Here is a 23,096-nt window from a genome sequence, read left to right on the forward strand (position 1 = left end):
GGCATTTAGAGCAGTTTCTCTGAAGTCCTCATTGATGTCAGTGGGAGCTCTAATGCTTGCTTTCTGGTGAAGATATCAACAGGGAGTTTTGTAGGATCACAAAATGGTTGAGGTTGGAAGGGACCTCTGGAAGTCATCTAGTCCACCCGTTGCTCAAGCAGGGCCACCTAGAGCCGGTTGCCCAGGACTTTGGAGTACCTCCAAGGTTGGAGACTCCACAACCTCTCTGGGCAACCTGTGCCAGTGCTCAGTCACCCTCACAGTGAAAAAGTGTTTCCTGATGTTCAGAGGGAACCTCCTGTGTTTCAGTTTGTGCCCATTGCCTCTGGTCCTGTCACTGGGCACCACTGAAAAGAGCCTATCTATGTCCTCTTTGCATCCTCCTTTCAGGTATTTATATACATTCATAAGATCCCCCTTGAGCCTTCTCTTCTCCAGGCTGAGTCCCAGCTCTCTCAGCCTTTCCTCATAGGAGAGATGCTCCATTCCTTTAATCATCTCTGTGGCCCTTCACTGGACTCTCTGCAGTACCTCCAGGCAGAGAGGTACTCTTGTACCCGGGAGCCCAGAACTGGACCCAGGACTCCAGGCATGGCCTCACCAGTGCTGAATAAAGGGGAAGGATCACCTCCCTCAACATGCTGGCAATGCTTTGCTGAAGGCAGCCCAGGGTATCATCAGCCTTCTTTGCAGCAAGGGCACGTTGCTGGCTCATGTTCAACTTGGTGTCTGCCAGGACCCCCAGGTCCTTTTCTGCAAAGCTGCTATCCAGCTGCGTGTCCCCCAGCATAGATTGGTACATGGGGTTGTTCCTTGACAGGTGCAGGACTTTGCACTTCTTGTTAAACTTCATGAGGTTCCTGTCAGCCTGTTTTGCCAGCCTGTTCAGGCCTCTCTGGGTGGCAGCATGACTTTCTGGCATATAAGCCACTCCTCCCAGTTTTGTTGTCAGCAAACTTGCTGAGGATACACTCTGCCCCATTATCCAGATCATTAATGAAGATGTTAAACAGGATCAGACTCAGTATTGGCCCCTGGGGTACACCACTGGCTTTCAACTAGACTTCATGCCACTGATTACCACCCTCTGGGCCTGGCCATTTAGCCAGTTTGCAATCCACCTCACTGTCTACTCCTCCAGCCCATACTTCATTAGCTTCTTTAGGAGGATCTTATGGGAGACAATGTTAGAAGCCTTAGTGAAGTCCAGGTAGACAAGACCACTAGTCTCCCCTCATCCACCAGGCCAGTCCTTTCATCGTAGAAGTTTTATCAAGTTTGTCAAGCGTGACTTCCTCTGGGTGAATATCATGCTCCTGATGATATTCTTGTCCTTAATGTGTCTGGAAATGGTTTCCAGGATTAGTTGCTCCATCACCTTCCCAGGGATCGAGATGAGGCTGACTGGCCTGTAGTTCCCTGGGTCCTCCTTCTTGAAGATAGGAGTGATATTTGCTTTCCTCCAGTCTTTGGGCACTTCTCCCAGTTGCCATGATTGATCAAAGATTATTGAGAGTGGCCTTGCAATGACATCTGTCAGCTCCTTCAGTGCTTTTGGGTGCATCCTATCAGGGTCCACGGACTTATGTGCAGTTTGCGTAAGTATTCCCTGACCTGATCCTCTGCCACCAAAAGTACATCATCCTTGCTCCAGACTTTTCCCTTGGTCTCTGGGACTTGGGAGTTCTGAAGACCAGACTTGCTAGTAAAGACTGAGGCAAAGGCATTCAGTACCTCAACCTTTTCCACATCCTGTGTAACCAGGTCCTCTGTCTTGTTGAGCAATGGGCCCACATGTTCCCTAGTCTTCCTTTTGTCACCTATGTATTTATAGAAGCCCTTCTTGTCTTTGACATCCCTGGCCAGATTCAATTCCATTTGGTCTTTAGCTTTTGCAGCTTCAGCCCTGGATGCTCAAACAATGTTTCCGTATTCCTCACAGGTTATCTGTCCTTGCTTCCACCCTCTGTATGCTTCCTTTTTGTGTTTGAGTTTGGCCAGGAGCTCCTTGTTCATCCATGCAGGCCTCCTGGAATTTTTACCTGACTTCCTATTCACTGGGTTGGACTACTCTTGAGCTTGGTAGATGTGCCTGGGTTCACACATGCACTAGTGTATAACACAATGGAGGTTTATGAGAACAATATTGTACAGAACAAGAACAGTGTATGTTATTCACTCTCAACATAATGCTAAGATGAATATTTAACTATTATACACTGGAAAGTAAGAAAAAAGTTACCTTTACTCTGTAAAGTATTTTGTATGTTTCTCCTGCGTGACCGTATTCATACTCAGCCTGAGTAGCAGCTTGCCTCTGCAAGCTTGGAGGCAGCTGGTGAAATCCCCACTGAGCTACTGTGCAGGTGCAGAAATGCATGAGAACACCCTATTATGTTTAAGTGTTAGGAAGAAAAAAATGTTTGGAAATTGGCTAAATGTTCTAACAGGTTGCTACATGTTTTAACAAGGTGATCCCTACTATCCCCAAGCTAAGAGCTGCCCCTATTGATGCTGAAGTTTTAGAAAAGTAAGTGAATGTCTGGGCCCTTGATAAATGTCTACAAAGGATATGCATTTATGTATCTAAATATATAAAGGGATGTAATGTCTTTCTTTTTTTACTACTACAGCAAGATCGATATTGATTATAGTGGATGTTTCCAACCACTAGGCATTGAAAAAGTATCATAATGATACAAAAGTTGGTAAGAGTGGAAGAGACAGTTGCAGAAAATATTACTTACATTTCCCACCAGATACTTCATCAAAATGACGCATCTTTACTGAAGAAAGGGCAAAACGTGCTTTGTGGAAAAACTGCTTTTCTTGACAATCATAGAAAAAGAATTGTAGAAACAATATCATGACCCACTGTACTGCAAACAAAGTAGCATTTTAAGAAAAAAATGCAATGCTTTTTGTAAATCTACAATTTGGTTACTTTTGTCTTCCATTTAGCAATATGGTAGCTTTCTGTAGTACTAGTGTTCTGCACCTTCTTTCTTCCTTTCATGTCTTCTGCAATGTAGTAATTTTATGAAGTAATTATTCAGTGAGTTTATTGTTCCAGTTTACTTCTGAGTACAGTCAATACACACAAATACTTGCTTCTTAGTTAGAATTCATAGATTTAAGTTTTCAGATTTAGCATTATAGAAATGACTTTAAACTTTGTGTAACCCATTTCTTTATAATATCAGTAGAATGGCATAAAGCCTGATTCATTGAAGAGGTCAGTGCTCCATCTTGTCAGTCGTAGGTCTTTTTCTTTTGCCAAATTAAGGGCCAGCTAAAACTTCGTAAACAGCCCTTTCTGCAACAGCTTCTCTGCATTTTCCCAGCAGCAGTGTCACCTGCTGTTCTAAACAGAGGCTTGTACAGGCATAGCAATTCATTTCTATTCATTAGAATTACTGTTATTAACTACGGTCTTTTTTGTGTCAGTGCTTAAATACCCAGAAGTGTGTGGTGGTGTTGTGTTTGTGATCTTTAATGCTGTACTGATTTAGCTTTGACCTTTTAAAAATAATTTTTATTATTACTATTACTACCAGGAATTCAGTGGAATAATGTGCACCAGTCAATGGCACAAGGAGGATACATGACCTTTGGATGGATGTGCTGGATGATGTTCTTTGACTCCATTTTATATTCTATAGGTGGCTGGTATTTCAGCAATATTATTCCAGGTAAGATCATGGAGTTGTTCTTATTTCATGTTTTTTGAAGAAGTTACTGAATATAATGGATAAAATTGGCTTTCCTCATTGTATGCAACTAAAACAAAACCATACCTTTTTTGATGTGTAAAACTGCCTGATTGCCTTTAGGGAGTGGGTAAGAAAGTCTTCCTACATACACAAATATTGAGTAGTGCTAACACATGGACTAGAATTTGTAGCCAGGCATGAAATATATTTTGTTTGCTTATGGGGATAACTAATATTTGAAGGATTTAAGAATTTGTTGGTACTTCACCATAACAGAGCTCAGTCTAGTAGCAAAAATTCCTGTGAAAATGGTGAATCTTCTGAGTCAGTACTTGGGCTGAAACCCATGAACAGCAACACGTTTTCAGATCACAAAGACTTTGAACTGCCTGGTAGCTGAATCTTGCTCCCAGTCAGTCCACAGTCCAATACATAAAGAAAAATAATTAGCTTTCACATATATTTTCAGAAAGTAGTGGAATGTTTTTTTTCATTAACCAGGTTTTATGAATATTATTGAGTTAATTGATGCATTTTTAATCACAGCCTAATGCCTCACTAGCTGTTTGAAATTTACCTTTCCTCTGATTTGCATGTCACCTTTTCTTCTAGCTACTCTGTATTTGTTTTAAAAATATAAAAATAAAAAACAAATTTTGCCTTGAAAGATAGGGGTGTGTGGAATATACAACTGAATTTTACAAACTTTAGCTTAAATTGACACCTGCCTTTCAGTGTCAATGAAATGCAACTCCAAACACAAAGAGAGTGTGTTGTGTGATTGGTAAGTGAAGCCTGGAAAGGTTGGGCAATGCCAAAGTTTAGGTTGTATGTAGGAGCATATTTTTGCCCTTTCTGTTTGTGTGCTACAATAAATGTTTCTTATGCTGGCTGATTTGCGTAAATTGTACAGATAGTAATGGAATAATAATCTTTAATGATTGGTGCAATGGATTACTGTTATAATAAAAAATAAGGCTGTTTGCCTTGGCAGGCCATTTGGTGCATTTTCTTTCCTCTAGTTTACAAGATTATGTTCGTCTGTGCTTACATATTGTTAAGTCTATGATTCTGTTACACTTTAAAGCTGATTTGGAGATACAGTAAAGCACAGTATCACTGAGGATTGATTATTTTATGGCAGGACCTAGTGTTATGACCAAATTACTTTTTTCCACTTTATTAAGGTTTGTGAAGTGCAGCTGAGAGTTTGAGCTAATTAAATGGTCTAACCAGCTCTTTGTAAGTAATGATAGGACATTAGTAGTCTACAAACAAATATGAAATTACTATAAATTTTGCAACAGTTTCTGTCATAATTATAATCTAGGAAAATTTGGATTAAAGAACCGATGGTACTTTCCCTTTACTGTTTCCTACTGGAAGAACCTGTGTGGTGCAGAGAGGAGGAAGAGACATTACCTCAACTCTAATATGTTTTTCTTCAATGAAAACTTCCAAGAAAAAGGTTTGTAGTCATAATAGAATTTTAGTAATGGCTCTTTTCTGATTGGTGTGCTGATTTTGATCAGTCTGCTTTTATCATTGCTTGGTCCTATATTATGTGTTTAGATCTTGTCCCTTTCTCTCCTCCATTATATAGTGTATACTATGAACATTATACACTAACTGTTAATTGTGCTGTCATCTGTAATGCTTGAATTGTTCGATTAAAACTATTGTACACAAATGTTTAAGAAAACTCTTTAAAAAAGTAAAATAAGTGTCTCTTGGGTTCATCCTGTCCCTGTGTATTGCCTTTTTGCTTTGTTAGGATCTTCTGAAGTTACTTGAACCATACTCTTACTGAATCTGAAAAGTGTTGTGCTTTATTATCTTTTTTTTTTTCCCTGCAGTTTCATTTTCTTCCTCATCCTCTGCTCTTTTTATTTTCTTCTTGTTTCAGTGGAAAAATTAACTTTGTTAATTTCTTTCCCTTCTATTTCTTATTTCCCTCTTCTGTAATCACTGTTCTATCTCTGCTTCTTAACCTTTTGTTTAAAAAAGCTACTGTTATTCTAACTAATTTTTATCTGCTTCCAGATACTTCCACTGCTCTTCTATTTCTTTGTTCACTTGCTATTAATTATTTTTTTTTTTCCCCCCTTCTTACATCTCTTGAATGACTTTCTCACATTTCATTTATGTTTTGTGAATGAAGGAGTAAGTCACCCTCACCTATATTCCCTCTTGGGCCTTACAAAAACATGATGGGTTGTTATAGTTTTTTAGTAGTTACAGTAGCTTGGAAATGATCCAGTTGTCTGTAGCATAGGTGAAGAAGCTGAACAACTCAGCAGTTTTATGTATTGGTATCTCCTAGAGTAGGGCAAACTTCAAAATGTCTTGAGGTTCACTTGAACACTTGTGGAAAAACTATCAGTATGAATTTTGGCTGAATTTCTGTGGTTTGGAACAATTCCATTTTTTTGAGACGATTGTCTTTGGTCCTTACTTAAAATGAAGACTTTCAATGTTTCCCCTTGTGTTCACCACATCCTCTGTGGAAAGTGGAGAAAAAAACCTCTCCTCTGCCTGAAAAGTTACTAGCATGGTCTCTGGCTCAAGCCATCCAAGTGATTGCCTACAGCTTTGTGGTTCTCTTTGTCTCATTTCTCCTCTGCTTAAACTGATGCACCTCACATGCTCGGTAGCAAATTGCCTGTGTGTGAACTGTAACGCTGCCATGCATGCAAAGGAACTTGCTGTCTTTCATAAGAATTGGGCATCATTGTACTGATAACGGGCTAAATGCGTTTATGGATAATTTGCTTGGAACAGCAAAGTAACTTGCTCCCAGGCGATTTCTGCATTTGTTCCATATAGCCCAGGTAACGGCTGGTTCAGTGGGGGTGGAAAGCACTTTGGAAATCAGAGGTGTGTCAGCGAAGGGCTGGAGTGTAGGTCCTATGAGCTGGAACTACAACTAGAGCAGGGCTGGCAGAGATCTGGGTGCTGAGTACCCACTTGGAACTCCTCTTAGGAGAAGTCCTAGGGTGATCAATTTACTGCTTGCAAGTAATCTGGAGCTCCTCCTCTGAATCTTACCTGAGATACATTGTCTGAGGCTTACTCTGTTAAGTTCCAGGATGTACTTGTAAATTTAGGAAGCAGTGGAAAGGGCATGAATAATGTTTGTGGGTGATTTTAGCCTCCAGACCAAAAGACAGAGAAGCTAACTGGAAGAGAGGTTCATGGGTAGAAGGACCTCAGAAATGTCACAGCTGCTGGTAGTACCTTGCTGGAAGGTAACCTCAAGCTTCTGGCAAAAGTTCTTTCTAAACTTAAAATTGATTGTGAAAGGAGCAAAAAGCTTCTTCATTCACAGCCTAAACAAAACCATCCTTGAAGTCATTATATAATTTTTTAATTTATAATTTGATTTATATAATTTCATATATTTTTATGTAAAGCATAATTCTATCTTCTTGTAATATTTATATTTTATTTATATATAAAAAGATTACACAAAATATAAATATAAACTATAAATACAGTATATAAATATATAAATTTCATATTTTTATATTAAAAATATACATTAAAAAGGATAATTCTCTCTTCTCATAATTCTCATCCATAACAGTTTCCATTTCTTTGGACTAACTTTCCAATTTGGCTTGCCTTTGTTTAAAAAGAAAAAAAAAAAAATCCCCCTGCCAGATTTCTCAGTTGCAATGAGTCAATAAAATATTACATCTTAATAATATATTTATGGGGCTCGTGATTGACTGTGCTCATGTTTGGAAGTAGTGCCAACCTTTCCTGCTGGCATAGAAAAGAAGTCAACTTGATCTGCGTCATATGGGTTTTAAACTAAGGGAGGGCAGATTTAGACTGGATTTAAGAAAGAAATGTTTTACAATGAGGGTGTTGAGGCACTGGAACAGGTTGCCCAGAGAGGTAGTGGAGGCCCCATCCCTGGAAACATTCACGGTCAGGTTGGACGGGGCTCTGAGCAACCTGATCTAGTTAAAGATGTCCCTGCTCATTGCAGGGGGGTTGGGCTAGATGACCTGTAAAGGTCCCTTCCAATCCAAAGTGTTCTATGATTCTATATAGTCATCTCGGTTTGCTGAACTGGTTACCTCACAGCTAGAAAAATGCTGGATATCTACTTGCATTGAGGACCTTGAATTATGTTTAGACTAGATTGCTGCTCTGAATCATTTCGCAGAGAGATCTGCTTTGCTTTATTGATTGAGGGAATTAAAAGGATTAACTGGCTATGCCTGTTAATGTTATGTTAATTTTATGTGCCTGAAACTGGATGGCATATATGGAGTAATTCACACAGAATTTTCTCATACTTACAGGCACAAAACAATGATTCAAGCAACATTATTATAAGTGTTTTTTCTACTAGAAATAAAATATAACAACTATTTTATGACTCTGTGGAGATGTATGTGGACATGCACACAACTTGGCATAATTGTTTTCAGTTGCTTTTTAAAACTGCAAATAGGCCAAATTCTTAGCAAATATTAACTGGCATAGTATCTTTGATTTCAGTGGAGCTTATGTCAGTTTGGAGCATCTGAACATCTGTTCCAGGCTTTGGTAAATGGCAACAGGGATTAAGTTAATTTGTTATTCTGTATATACAAACACACACACACACACGTTTAGATTCAGCAACTCTCTTGATCTGCTGCTCTTCCCCATACAGACCCAGCACCTCCAAGTTGGAAAGGCCCTTGCATTGAAGGAGCCACCATTGGTGTCGTGCTGCTGTCTCTCACCAAAGAGCATGTGGATGGCCAGAAGGCTGCTGTTAAAGATCTCAGCCTCACTTTCCATAGAGGTCAGATAACAGCGCTCTTGGGACCTAATGGAGCTGGCAAGACAACAGTTATGTAAGTCTGCCATTTAATGCTGTTACACTCTCCTCTGATTTCTGTTATGCTTTCTCACTTCAAAATGTTTGTGAACTCTTTCCTATGTCTTTTTTTCTTCCCCAAAAAATATTTAATAAACTGCCCAAAGAACATGGAAAGTGAAGGCTATATATCTATGACAAAAGCAATGTGATGAATAGAGAACTTGGTCCTCTATGCCACTGAAACCATGATGTAATAGTTCAGGAGCAGCTTAAGTAGCAGCTGGGCATGTCTAGTTGTGGAGTTGAACACATCTCAGGGAAGTGTTCTTTTCTGGTATCCCACGTGTATTCCTATCACATGGAGAGTGTGGAATCATGGGGTTTTGTGCTTTGTTCCTAGAGGTTGCAAAGGACTTCTTTCTTGGCAGTTGACCAGAAACGAGAATAAGAAAATGAAAATGACATTTAGAAGTGTCTCAATTAAGAAGTCTATGTATTTCTACCTTTATGTTAACTATAAACAGCTTCAATAAAACCAGTGATGCAGGATGGGACACAATTAGGAATTACTCCTCAGCTAGAATACACACATGAAAAAGGAAAAAATGGTCTGTTATATTTAGTTGGGGAAAAAATGGATTTTGTTCTGGAAGTAAGGAAATGAAGGATTGTTGAGATCTTGGTTTTAAAAAAAAAAAAAGCCCAAACCAGCAGTGTTTCTATAACTATGTTCAACTGAATTGGTGTTGCTCTAAGGATGCTAGGACGTGCTTCAGGAAATCCAAGTGTGAGCTATGTAATACAGTCATTACACGTGATCTTTCTGAGTTTTTAATTTTTTTCTTGTATCAGGTCACTGTTGACTGGTCTGTATCCACCGAGCTCTGGTACCATTATTATTAATGGAAAGGACATACGTACTGATCTGGCTGCCATCAGGACAGAGCTGGGTGTTTGCCCACAGTATGATGTCCTGTTCAATGTACTAACAGTGCGAGAACATCTGCTGCTTTATGGATCTGTGAAGGCACCTGGCTGGACAAAGGAACAGTTGAATCAGCAAGTCAGTGGGTAAGTTTTCCTTTCGTTTGTTGAAATCTGCCAAGTTAATAGATAATGTCTATTGCAAGCCACTCAAACAAGAAAGTGCTAAAGCAAAATTGCAAGTAGAAGCAAATAGAAACTGCAGATTTTCCATGAGTTTTTATCACACTTCATGTTCTGAAATCATGCCTTGAAAATAGATTTCCTAGTTTCTAACCTTTACTAGAATGTATTTGTAGTGAAACTGTCAACGTTTAAAAACCTGGTATACAGAACCATCAAATAATCATGTTTTGACTGGAGTGGAGATGGTTAGCCTGGTAGCAGCTGTAGTGATTCCTGCCTCATGCTGTCTGGCTTACCTCCCTCCTTGCTGGAGAGGCAGATAGAAAGTAAACTGCTGTGTGTTCGCCCTGAGTTTTCAGATAAGTCAACACAGACTTTATGTATTTATTATCCTGTATTCCCTTCCCTGTTAAGGGAAGATTGGAAAACCAGGAAAGGCAGGTAAAGGTAGTGCTTGTTACAATCTTTTTAAATGGGCCATCACCTTTTTCCTTTGTCAAATTCAGACTTTAAATGTGTTTAATAAGTGAAGGGGTTTAAAAATTAACAATCTCATAGGAAAAACAAACCAGAGCTCTGACATGACCTCAGAGGATTTACCACTTGTCAGGTTGAGAATGTTTGCTAGTGTTTTTAGACTGCTACTTCTTTGATATAGAACTAGACCTTCCCCATTTTTGCATCATGTATATTAAACTACTAGTAAACCGTACAAGGTGAGATCTTGTTCACTAATAGCAAACTGCATTTTCTGAACTTCAGGAATAAAATGTATGCTTTTCTAATAGTGTGGCAGTGTAAATAGTTGCTGTTTACCTTCTGATTCATGCTAGACTGTGTGGAGGGCTGGGCACTTCCACGTTTCAATGGAAGTAAACGTCAAGTTGATGGGACTTCTCCTTAAGCGTACAATTAGGCATATGCAGACACTTCGGTGGCAAAGTGGCTTTCCTTTTTAGTAGCTATCATAAAAGCCTGCTACTTTAAAATTTTGGTCTGAAAAATCTCTGGTGTGGGACACTGCATTCTCTCTAGAAACAACAGAAACAACTCTTTAGAACAACAAAGACAAACCAAACATAGTGTTTGGTTAAAATTTATGCAAAATAATATCCTGTATTTTATTGTACTTAGACTGCTGAATTATAATTTCAGCAGCAGACTGTCATACTAATGGCACATAAGAATACTCAGGACTCTGCAGGCCTTGCTACTAAGAAAAATGTAATTTTTTTTTAAAGCCAATGAATGCTTTAAAATACTTCAGAGAAATTAGAAAAGCAACAAAGCAATAAAACAAAATTTGCTTTTTATTAAGCAAAAAAGATGGCTTCTAAAGAGAGTAAGAATAATTTTCCTGGATATATATTTATACAACAATTATAGGAACCTCTTTTCTTAAAAAAGAAGAATTCTCTCAGGGTAAATGGCATGGTTTACAGACTGCATATTCACTCAAATGATTCAGGAGATTAGTTTAGGACTCTTGAACCTTTTATGTCTTGCTTGCCAAGCTGATAGCAACTGAAAGCTTTTAGGTCAATGACTGGATGTTCAATGTGATGAAAAATAAATTGATGGTCTTTCAGTGCTGCCTTTATTGAGCATGTTTCCACACACTGCTCAGATGCAAGATCATCAGAGGGCTGAATAGGCAATGTCTGTATGGTATCTCCCAGTCCTTAACACAAGAATTAGATTAGGTTGGATTAGGTAGTATTATTCTACCTAGGGATCGCTAACCTGTTTACTTTACAAAAACATGTCTTCACAAAAAAAAAAAAAAGGCAAAAAAGCGCAGGACTGTTACCTTATTTACTTCAAATGATTACATATTTCCTAAAAGCTCGGGCATTTTTTAAGTTTCTTTATATAGTTGCAAAAACTGAAGCACTGTTTGAGTTATGAAACTAACTATCTTTACCATGGTTTAAGAGGCTATAATCTAGAGTTTGCTGAAATCGTTGGAAAAACTGGTATTTATTTGATTAGACTCAATTTCAAAATTATCTGTTCTCATCCTGCATAATACTTATCCAGAATTTGTATTTCAGGTAGTGATGAATGTTTATTCTTTGTAGGCAAAGAGACCATTTTTTTTTCTATTCGTTTTTGTCACCAAATTGTATAATCAGTCAGAGGTAGGGGGTTTTTTCGCTTTCCATTTACAGTGATTTTTCAGTAATTCTGCTCTGAGTGGACGTGATGTGACTGGAAAAACTTTTTCAAAATCAGTCCCATTTCTCTACTCCTATTTCAGAGCTCTGGAAGATGTGGATTTATCCCAATATCAGTACAAAACTGTTGGAGCCCTTTCTGGGGGAATGAAAAGGAGGCTGTCAATTGCCATCTCGTTTATTGGAAACTCGAAGACAGTTGTTCTAGATGAGCCCACCAGTGGACTAGATCCATGTTCTCGCCGTAGCATCTGGGATGTTCTTCTGAAGTACAAATCTGGTACAAAGCTTATACTCATAATTTACTGCTTATTTTCCTTTCTGGAATTCTGTTTCAATAAATTTAAACAGGATAGTCAGAATATTAGTATTGCTGTTCAGTAACTAAATGCATTAATTTTAGAGGTAACATTTAATCAAATTTGGGAAACTTTAAAGCAGCAAAGTGAGATTACAAGAATTATCTGTTATCTCACAGAAAGATACCCAATCTAACAGAAGATTGAGCTTAGTTCTAAGTCCTGTCCTTATCCTGGTTTTGGCTGGGATAGAGTTAATTTTCTTCCTAGTAGCTGCTATAGTGCTGTGTTTTGGATTTAGTACAAGAATAATGTTGATAACACACTGATGTTTTAGTCGTTGCTAAGTAATGCTTACACTAGTCAAGGACTTTGCAGCTTCCGATGCTCTGCCAGGTGCACAAGAAGCTGGGAGGGGGCACAGCCAGGACAGCTGACCCCAACGGGCCCAAGGGCTATTCTATACCATATGATGCCATGCTCAGTATATAAACTGGGGGGGAGTTGGCTGGGGGGCAGTGATCGCTGCTTGGGGACTGGCTGGGCATCGGTCAGCAGGTGGTGAGCAATTGCATTGTGCATCACTTGTTTTGTATATTCTTTTATCATTACTATTATTATTATTTTCTTTTCCTTTGCTGTCCTATTAAAATGTCTTTATCTCAGCCCACAGGTTTATATATTTTTTTCTTCTGATTCTCTCCCCCATCCGACTGGGGGTGGGGAGGGCAGACGGGAGGGGGAGTGAGCAGCTGTGTGGTGCTTAGTTGCCGACTGGGGTTTAGCTACGACAGTCCTGAAATTTCTCTTCTCTTACCTTTTTCTTTTTTGTTAGCTTCTCAAAATTATTTTCTGTTTGTCATTTCCCATTTTGCACATATCTCTATATAGATACATATATACTTCTAATGAAAATAGACTCATCAGTCAGTCTGCTACATTAATTTTTTAAGTGCCGTAAGGTTAAAAACTGATTGTGGGAAGCAACCTCTTCAACTAGTGAGCACTCAATTAGCTGTAATAACCCACAGTGAATGATCCATTGAAACAGACACTGCTTTTACGTGGTTTTAAGGAATCTCTTAAACTCTTGAAACAGCTTGAAGTTGTAATGGCTTAATACTGCTTACTGTGTATAATACAAGACAAAGCAAGTTTAGACCTGAATCTAACAGACTGTAAATCTGAGTGCAGGTTTTGTTTGTGTCTTGCAGTTATGTTTTGAAGGGACCTGAAACATATTCCCTTAAGGTCAAAGGACCCTTGTGAAAGCAAGATGCGTTTCTCTAGAAACCAGGTTTTGTAGACATGTACCAATCTTTCTGATGCAGGTTGCACACTGATCTTTACCACTCACCATCTTGATGAGGCGGAGGTGCTCAGCGATCGCATTGCCATCTTGCAGCGTGGCCAGTTAAGGTGCTGTGGTTCTCCCTCTTATCTGAGAGAAACATATGGCCAGGGACACAGTCTAAAGCTCATAAAAAAGGTATACTAAAAATGTACTGTACAGAACTTAACAGTGCCTGCCAAGTAATAGCTGTGTATATTCTAAGGGAGCCGTATGTCCCTGTCAGGAAGTAATATGTGATATAGATTATTAGAGAGCCAGCAAAACATGTTTTTATCAGCTTTCTTGGTTGTTTGGGGTTGGTTGTATTATTATTATTATTACTACTACTGTTATTGTTATTATTTAGAAGAACATAATGACATATTTGTAGATGATGAATTTCAATATTTAGCTGAAAAGGGCTTTGTCTCACTGTTCTTTATTCCTGGCAAGTAGTCTCTGTGTCCCAGTTTTGATGCAGTTTCATCAGTGGAAATTTTCCTCTATGAATTCTACTATCAAGTCCCATACTTTTGGTAACATTTAATTTTTTGTGCATGATTATCTTTCTTTCCTCATAGCCCTCTGTGTTTGAAATCCAGGATCCTAAGCATATTGTTCGGGTCACATCTTTGGTACAGACCCACATCCCAGAAGCCTTCTTGAAAGAGAACAGTGGCACTGAGCTGACCTACGTGATTCCAGAAAGGGCAGATAAGACTTCTTTAAAAGGTCTTTTTCAGGCTTTAGATCAAAGCCTTCATCATCTACATGTGACTGGCTATGGCATTTCTGACACCAGCTTGGAAGAGGTACTTTTAGTTTTTCTGTGTAATGGCATTTTCTTGGTTAGAGAATCCTGTATTAGTTTCCAGCTACTCTTATTGTATCTCTCATGTTTCACAACAGTTTCTTGTAAGAAGCATGTTTTCCTAAAACAAACAAACAAAAAAACCCAAAAACCCGGGAAAAATGTATACTTTATAGTTTTGCTGTACTGTTAATTTCAGCACCCACTCTACTACGACTCATTTCTTATTTCAAGAATCCAATGTGAACATTGAGGAACTGCGTAACTCTTAAATGTTTGTTTCTTCATTTACTTAAGGAAAATTTAATGTGTCATTGATTTAATGAGAACCACTGTTGTTATCCTGGATCTCTAGCATTGGAATGAGCTTTGAACTTGCAAGGCTGGAGGTTCAGTTCAGGTAGTGCTTGGGATGGGAAAAAAATTGCCGAGAATACTCTCTGACTTACTAAATTCTAAAGCTTAGGACTTAGCAAAACCGTGTGGGGAAACCTCTAGAGTATTTTGTGTGTATACCTAGAGAGAGGGAGACACTTACTTAAATATATGTATACATGAACATGTATACACACTAATATATATACACTCACATGTGTGTGTGTGTATAAATACCAAACAAACCAGAGAAGCTCTGTTATGCTTCTTCATCAATTCTGAATTTAGCTCTGTGTAAATAGCAGTATCAGTGAGAAGTTATTTTCCTTGGACTGTTTTTATCCTGCCTATACCTTCTAAATATCAAGATTCCCTAAACCACCACTATTCAAGTTCTGTATTACAAATCCTTTTGAAAATATGATTTTTTCAATTTCTTCAAGTGATGACAGGAGACTAATGTCAGTATTTTTTTGATGCAGAAAACACATCTATTTTTATTTGATGGCACAATTCATTCAGTATCACTTTGTGAACCTGATTTCTTCAGTGATTACCTATGGTGTTAAAGACAGACAACGCTGGACTATTTTCTAACAGAAAATTTAATATATGTTAGGAAAAAACCCCACAAAAATAATGAAATTCAGATTCCTGTAGAGTAATTTTTTGAAAAATGTATTTAAGTATTTAAGTATTTTATGTATTTAAGTATTTATAGCAATAAATACTTAGTATAGAAAAGAGGTGTATCCCTTGTCCCTCTGTTCCCTGGAAATGTATGAGATGATATGATGTAGTTCTGTGGTCAGCTGGAACACAAGATACCCCAGGGAAGATGCTTATCTTTCCTGGTTTTATGAAGATGATACACTTTAAGGCCTGTCAGACATCACTTATGCATTGTATTTTTGCTGCGTGAGCTATGCATATGGGAATTAATGGGGTCAGATATTTGAAACTGCATCAGCAGTTCTGCATTTTCAGGTTTAGAATTGTTCAGTTTATATAATCTGTGGAAAAAGTATAAATAGACCCCCAATAATGCAAGTAAACCTAAAATGACAATTATTCATGAAATTTATTGAACCAATACACCACCACGTGGAGCTGCTGTATCCTCATGTGGTCTGCCAGGAGACATCTTTAGGAATATATTGATTTGCTACATAGGTTTTTAGGACCCTGCACAAGCATAAAGGATCTGGTTTTGCATATTTGTTTTTAAACTGCAGTCCAAAGAATGATGTACCAGCAAGTACGTGGTTTCCTTTGAGCTCTATACAACTGAGTTATTTATAAAGAAAAAAAAGAAAAAAGCATCTCTTCAGTTTTTCTCTTATAAATGAGCACAGCACATAAAGCTAGTGTGGCAAGCATTTGCTATGGTGGGGGGGGGGGAATAAATCATACAAGTTCAATAAACATTTTACATAATACTATAAAGTAAATTATCTTCCTGCTATACAATTCTATGAGGCAAGTCAAAAGCTTATGGAAAAAGCTTATTGAAAAATTGTTATTTTCTTTCAAATTATATAGGGTGATTAACATGCTATAAGAAAGAATACTGTTCACTGCCAAACTTTGTAGATTCTGAGGTAATGTATATATTGAGAACCTTTTTTGATTACACCCGTGTGGGATATCATAGGACTTTCCAGAACTGGCATCTGTAAAGTAAATGTGAAGTTGTCATGGAATATGAGGAAGCTTCCTCAGTGTGCTGCATCTGTTACTCAGTTGAGAGCTTGCTTTTGGTTGTTTTGTGCAGGGGAGGTTAAAAAAAAGCTTTAAAGGTGGTATTAGATATTGATGTATCGTTCTTCAGTTTGAAGACTTAATGCATTAATTTCGGGTGATTTCTGTCATCTCTGCATCTCATCATTAGTCATTGTTACAACCTCAATTCTCCATTTTCTTATCAAAAGCCTCTTTGCATTGGCAACTAAATGGATAGCACATAATAGCGCTATTTAGTCTATTCAAACAATTCAATCTGGAAACAAAGAACTCTGACTTTAAAGGAAGAAATGTGTTATAATTTTTATTTTATCCTTTCTTTTTGTTCTCTCATACACTTGCTGTTATTCTTTTCCAGTCTGAAGGACACTCGCACTCTCTAAAAGTCCTACTCTTCAAGGGAAACCAGGATTCCATTCATACTTCAAAGCAATCTTGAAGTTCTAACAAAATCAGTTCCTGACACTTTCAAATCTCACTAATATTATATTTGCTTCATTTTAGGTTTTAGATATCTTTTCCAACCATTTGTATTTGTGTACTTTATAATGCTTGTAATCCAAAGAGTGTTAGCAGAACCAAAAGGAGGATAGAAGGGTGGTTGATTAAATTAAGTGTATACTGAGAGCTCTCTGGAGGATGATGTTTCACTTTCTGGCAGCTCTGGAGGTTTCAAAGCTTATTGCTTTCTTGCTTTGCTTTGAGGAGAGAAAAAAACCATTGAAACATCTTTATAAAATGAAATACCTGTTAATGGAGTACTTCTTTAAATTCTCTTCCTTGAAATGACCAGAAAGTTTGCCCCAAAACTTTCCAGGGAAAGCCATATACCTCTGAAATATTTTAGCCTTAAAACACTACGTAGCTTCTAACGAGGTTCAGTTTTGTTGAGAGTGCTCTAACAACATCTAATAACGGCACAATCATATTAATCTATTTCACTGTAGTATTGCCATCTGGCCAGACCTTTTTCCTAGAGGGAAAAAGCACTTCCTATACCTACTGACAATCTGGTGGTTTGAAAGAAGCAAGCCAGGGTAGTGGCTGCTGCTTGCAAGTAGGGCAGTCCTTCTCAACAGCCAGCATGACTACCTGCTCTGTCCATCCCCAAGAGTGGCTGAGGTGGTCCTTCAGTGCCTGGCGTGGAGCAAGCTCGCAGGGGCAAATGCTGGAAGTGAGCCATGCTACTCCTGACCTATTTTAAGCACTTTCCTCAAAAGCATACAGCATTTCTTCATGTGGCTTTGAGCTGTGCCAAGTGTCTGTCTCCCTCTCTGTGTGTGTATCTAAGTCTGACAGTCAGAAGTGTTCCTGTTTAGCAGATAACCTTTGACCTGCTTGCAAAAGTTCCTCAGTCAACAGTTGTCCACAGTGAATGGCTCTAAGACCGCTTCTGCAGTGTTCTGCTTAGTGAAACGTGTCTGTAGCTACAGGAGGCTATACTGAGCATGGACTGCCTGGAAGAAAATATAAAAACAATGTGAATAAAAAATGTAGGAAGTGGAAAACTGGCTCCTACATAGGGAAGTTATTTAACGTAAAATATGGATTACATATGTAGGTTTAAAACTTAGAAAGTTCCCAGGGATACTTGCCCTGGTACTGGAGAAAATTAATGAAGAAAATTTACTGAAAAAATTTCAGTGATGCTGAATTATGCAGTATGTAAACATTTCCCAAGTGGAAGATGAATATTTCTTAAAAGGGAGATTTTCAGATTTTGTTATTTGGTTGAGTGTTACTAGTGGTTCAAATATGGAACAGTGAGTATTTAGCACTGCTCTGTGCTCACTGATATGTTCATAGGAGCCTGCCTATCCTAGTGAGAAGGTCTACAAAAACAGTTGCAAAAATGTTAAACACTGCTTCCATGTGATCCTAATTCCATGTGCTGCTTACTTTTCAGGGACTTTTATATGGCTTTTAAATTACTTAATATGTTACCACTCACAATTTTGACTACTCTTTTTGCAGGTGCTTGTTGCAAATTAACTGACAGCAAGCAATTCAAGCAATTAACACTTTCCCCACTACAAAATACCTAGGATACACATGGGATTTGTGGGATAGCATGTCCCAGAAATGTTGTTAAAATATCAGTCAGTGATTTTAGATGATAAAGGACTGTCTATAGGTGTTGGTTGGTGGGGTTTTTTTGTTTGTTTTTTCCTCCCCTCTTCACTTTCTCTTTCTTTCAGCCACTTTGGTTTTCTGCATGTTTTCCTTTCAGGTGAAGATGTGTTCTAGGAATTATAACTAAGGTGTGACAGGGTCCCCCTGCTCTGCAGTGAAGTGTCAAGGATACCATGCCACTGTATCAGTGAACCAGGCTTGTTTTTATGATGCTGTCCCAAAGAAGGAATCAGGAAGAAATCAGGGAGTAGCTGCCTAGTACAGCTTAGAGGGCATGCAGGAAATGTCTATTTCCTCAGGTTCCCCTACAGACAGACATCTGGACAAGTCCTTGATGAGATATGGACTTGCTAGCCAAAGCAGAAATTAAGCAGGAATTGCTAAGGCATGTAGGGAAAGGGATGCTCTGCTGAGGTCTAGAAGACACCTTCTCTTGAATTTATCCAGTCTCTTAAGTATGGCAAGAACACATTGTCTGTCTGCCATGGTGTCTAGTCCTGGCTTTTGCAGATCTGTGTGTTTTGGAGGGTACTTACTCTGCTAACAACATTGTTAGGCTACTTCTGTGCACAATATCCTGTGCAACATTAGATAAATTGTCATTTCTTCTGTGTAATATGGTCCCTAATGATTCCCATTCTTAATGGCATGTTTGAGAGCTGCCTGGATACTATGGGGAGGGCTGGGCAATGCAGATCAGGTGGCCTTTGCCTTTATAGCTGTGTCAGAATAGCTGTGTCAGTGAAGCTGCGGTAGACACAGTATGTATTAGAAAAGTGTTTGGTGGTTTTGTTTCTTTTTTAAGGCATAGGTACATCCTCCCTTCAAGTGACATAACATGATTAAAGAAGAAAATATCTGTCTGCAACCCCAGCAGGAATTTTGACACTGAAATGAGTATATGCAGGCAACATTTTGTAGTGTTGCCTTCATCCTAGCCAGAGAGGAGCAGTTCCTTTGTGGTTTCAGTCAGTTCAGTTTAGTTTGGTTTGCTTGACAGAACTGGTGTGCGAAGGAGCCATCAGCAAGCAGATCCAAGGCAACAAATTAGAATGTGGTTTTGGGCAGTCAGGATCTCCCTCCAGGGTCTAATATAGAAATGTCAGGAGGTATTAATTTATTCTGGCCTTGCAGTTGTTAATGGCCAAAAGTGTTCCCTGAAAGTTGGCAGGTAACAAACGCGATCAATAACCACTGTTAAATGGCAATTATATTGACTAAGCAAAATACGGTTTATGTAACAGTCAGACCTTAGCAAGTCAAGAAATATCTTTCCACAACTGTAAAGTACTTCAAATTGACTGGGTTTTATTGTCTATCGTATGAGCTCCTTGGAAACAAGGATTTTTTTGTTATAGCTGATATCAGGTTCTTTTGTGGGAGGAAATAAATGGTTTCTTAATGATTTCTGAAAGTTGCACCGTGGTTACAATCTAAGTCTTGCAGCTCAACCCAAACAGAGACGAGAAAGCAAGAGAAAGGCTTTCATCAGGAGAAAGCAAAACTTGGTTGTACTTTTGCTGTTCAATTAGAGATGCTCATGGTAGCTATACTTTCTGTTAATTTTTCTTTTCTTTCTTTTTATCTGAAGTTCCTAGATCACTGTTTAAGTTGCAGTTCAGGTTAAGATAAGAAAATGTAAATTTTCTTTTTCATTTGAGCTTACAAGAAGGGGGGTGAGTGTTAATAGTGACTCACTATGAAAGCTGTTCCAAGCTTCTGCAAGGCTGAGGGACTGATAAATGAAATACATCTCTATGAAATTCAAAGGACTTTACGTGGACAGAACTGTGAAACAGGATTAAGCAAGAAGTAGTAGGTCGAACACAAATCTATTTGGCAAAGTGTATATACCATTTAAATAGATCTCATGATTATAAAGTTGGTGAATTCTGCTGTTTTTTTAAAATGTTACCTTTAACTCCCTTCTGATCTGTGTCCCCCTGCTTAGGAAGATTCAAACCTTATAATTTTACTCTAGTGCAGATTTTTAGATTGTTACTTTTATAAAAAAATAATTTCAGTTTTTCCCACGGTGATTTTAGGTAACAGGATCCTATCATCTTCTCCCAGTTTGGGGTATGCACGCTAATGGTTTTGCTACAAAACACACATTGTTGCACAGTCCTCTCAGTATAGTATTAGTTAGACAGGACTTTGTTAGTGTTGGCTGTGCCTGATGATTGCATTGTCCTTTAAATGTCTTTCAATAACATTATTGCCCACATGCTTGCATAAATCTATGGACACTTCCCAGAGCTCTGTGGATTCCTGGTTCTGTAGGATTTTGTACATTAGATTTAGTTGTACTGGTACAACCAGAACTCTTTGGTAGCAGTTCCAGTTGTGCTCACAGATTTCTGGCTAGATTATCAGAAGAGACTTGAAGCTGTCCATATGCCCTTGGTAAAAACGCAGTAACTGAGTTCCAACATATGCCACACATTAGGAGCATGAAATGTCAATCAAGGGCAGCCAGCCTATTGAAAAATCTTTGCAGATAGTAGTGTGCATGGGTAAACAATAGTTTGCATAGGTGCTTTTGCATCTATTGGCGTTTATTCCTTTCCCCTTATCCCCAGGATTCCTCCACATTGGAGAGCTTGACTAATTTTATAGCCTTTCCAGCAGGGTGGCTACAGCTGCCACTACTACTAGCTGGCAATCTGCATGGTTTGGGGGGGGGGAAGTATATATATATATATATATAAAGAGTAGTTTTTAGAAAAAGGATTCTAAATTATTTTTTTCTTATTTCGCAAAAGGTATTTCTGAAGCTACTGCAGGACTCAGAGAAGATGCCCTGTGTTCCACGGGCAGCACACCTGGACCATACAAATGGTGTGGAATCAGCCTGTAAGTAGAAAATTAGGTACCTTCTGAAGCAGCCAGATTTATAAAGATCACAAACGCAAAACTAAACATGCACAAATTTCACAGAGTTGAGGAATGCACAAGCAAATGGAGAATACTACCTGCTACCATCTGGTAATTTTTTTTCTGTGTGTGTGACATGATCTGCCTTGGGTAGTAGGTTTTTATATGTCTACTGTGATTCACCTGTGTATCACTTCACAGTTGTCTTCTCACGCTTCTACTATGTGTACACATGCACACAAACATTCTCTCACTGCATCAGCATTAACGTACTGCTTCCTACCAGTCCCTGGCAACTAATTACTCTCTTTGACTCATACTGACAATGGATAAATATTGCTGAGATATAAAATCTGTAAGCTATTAGAAAGGTGTATTCATCTCTATCCATGTACAAATAAACAAACAAAAAAAGCTGTTGCCCCCCTCCAGTAGAAGATCATTTGTCCTCTCAAGTGGCATGTTATTTCAGGGTTCCTTACATGTTTTTTTGTTTTAAAACAAGTTCCTTCATGATTTCTATTTTCCTGCCCTGCAAGCCTTGGAGGAGGTCCTTGTTAACATTTCTGAAAACTTAGGAAGCTTGTTCTCCTTAAAAACTCTTCTTAGAAGTCACTCGTGATACTTTGCAAAATGCAAGACTCAAGTTCTCTAATGACAGTTCCCACCAAGCTCATCAATAGTTTCTCTTTGTTCCTGGGATTTTCATGCTTCTATACATACCATGTTTCTTTCTATTTGATGATTTATATCTAGATTATAGTCTTCTTTGATTCGATGTCAATCATTTTGTTCTATATGCAGTCCTTTTTGTTTTGCTTCTTTAGAACACAGGCACAGAGAGGCCCTGGTCTGTGACTGAGAACCTTCATTGTTACAGTAATGGAAATAGGAATTTTGAACCAAGCTTGTGTTATTTGTTAAGATAAATTCAATTGGATCTGCCAGTAATGAGTAACCAGTGCCAAGAATTGTGGCCTAAGATGAGACCTTTTGTCACAAAGTGCAAACTTGACTGGATGACTTTTTCCAGAGGGTCTTTTTGCTGGACTATTTCAGTCCCTGTTGAATCAGTGAAGATGTAACTATATAGCAAAAAACCCTCACTAAACAAGTAAAATATCCACTCTTGTGAGTGTTGAGAACAAGGCTTCTATTTAATATACAGCTTTGAATATCCCTTTATTTTATAACAATCAATTGTGTATTTCTTCAAGGCTCAGCTAGGATATCCGAACCAGTTTCAAATCAAAACAGTCTGTCTTGTCCACATTGCATTTTCATTAAAAAGTAAGATTTACAGTTCCTAAAGTAATGAAAACAGAGTGTACTGTACCTAACAACTTGATAACTTTTGCCATCCACATTTCAAAAGACATAACTTAGTATTTGTTCAAGTTATTACATTAATAAAGAATCTAGTAATCAGAGACTCTGTATTTTTCAGTCTGATAAATTATAGCAAGAAAATGTGATGATAATGCCATTTCTTTGGGGATGAGAGTACTGGAAAATTGTCATTCATTGCAGATGACTGTCATTCATCATTAAGGATAGTTGTGAAGTGTAGGCATAAGGGATCTGGGAAATGGTCATGAAAGGTATCCATCATTGTCAAAGCTAACCAGAATACTCTATGGGCAATAGCTTGACCTGTATAATTTTGTCTTTGAAAGCAGATTCAAAGGTAGTCAAACTTT

The 23,096-nt window shown here is 38.3% G+C and overlaps 1 protein-coding gene across 1 annotated transcript in view; it reads left to right on the forward strand.

The window, feature by feature from the left end:
- The window catches only part of ABCA13 (ATP binding cassette subfamily A member 13), a 176,157-nt gene that overhangs the window by 62,228 nt on the left and 90,833 nt on the right, over positions 1-23,096 (forward strand). Inside the window, exons 28-36 of the mRNA XM_075495780.1 lie at positions 3,558-3,692; positions 5,044-5,181; positions 5,412-5,427; positions 8,402-8,572; positions 9,391-9,609; positions 11,909-12,105; positions 13,456-13,613; positions 14,039-14,269; positions 21,285-21,375. Of these exons, the coding sequence (XP_075351895.1) occupies positions 3,558-3,692; positions 5,044-5,181; positions 5,412-5,427; positions 8,402-8,572; positions 9,391-9,609; positions 11,909-12,105; positions 13,456-13,613; positions 14,039-14,269; positions 21,285-21,375 (1,356 nt within the window). The remainder of the gene's footprint in view (positions 1-3,557; positions 3,693-5,043; positions 5,182-5,411; positions 5,428-8,401; positions 8,573-9,390; positions 9,610-11,908; positions 12,106-13,455; positions 13,614-14,038; positions 14,270-21,284; positions 21,376-23,096) is intronic.

The sequence above is a fragment of the Mycteria americana genome, chromosome 2, assembly GCF_035582795.1.
Source record: "Mycteria americana isolate JAX WOST 10 ecotype Jacksonville Zoo and Gardens chromosome 2, USCA_MyAme_1.0, whole genome shotgun sequence".
In the NCBI taxonomy this organism is placed as follows: domain Eukaryota; kingdom Metazoa; phylum Chordata; class Aves; order Ciconiiformes; family Ciconiidae; genus Mycteria; species Mycteria americana.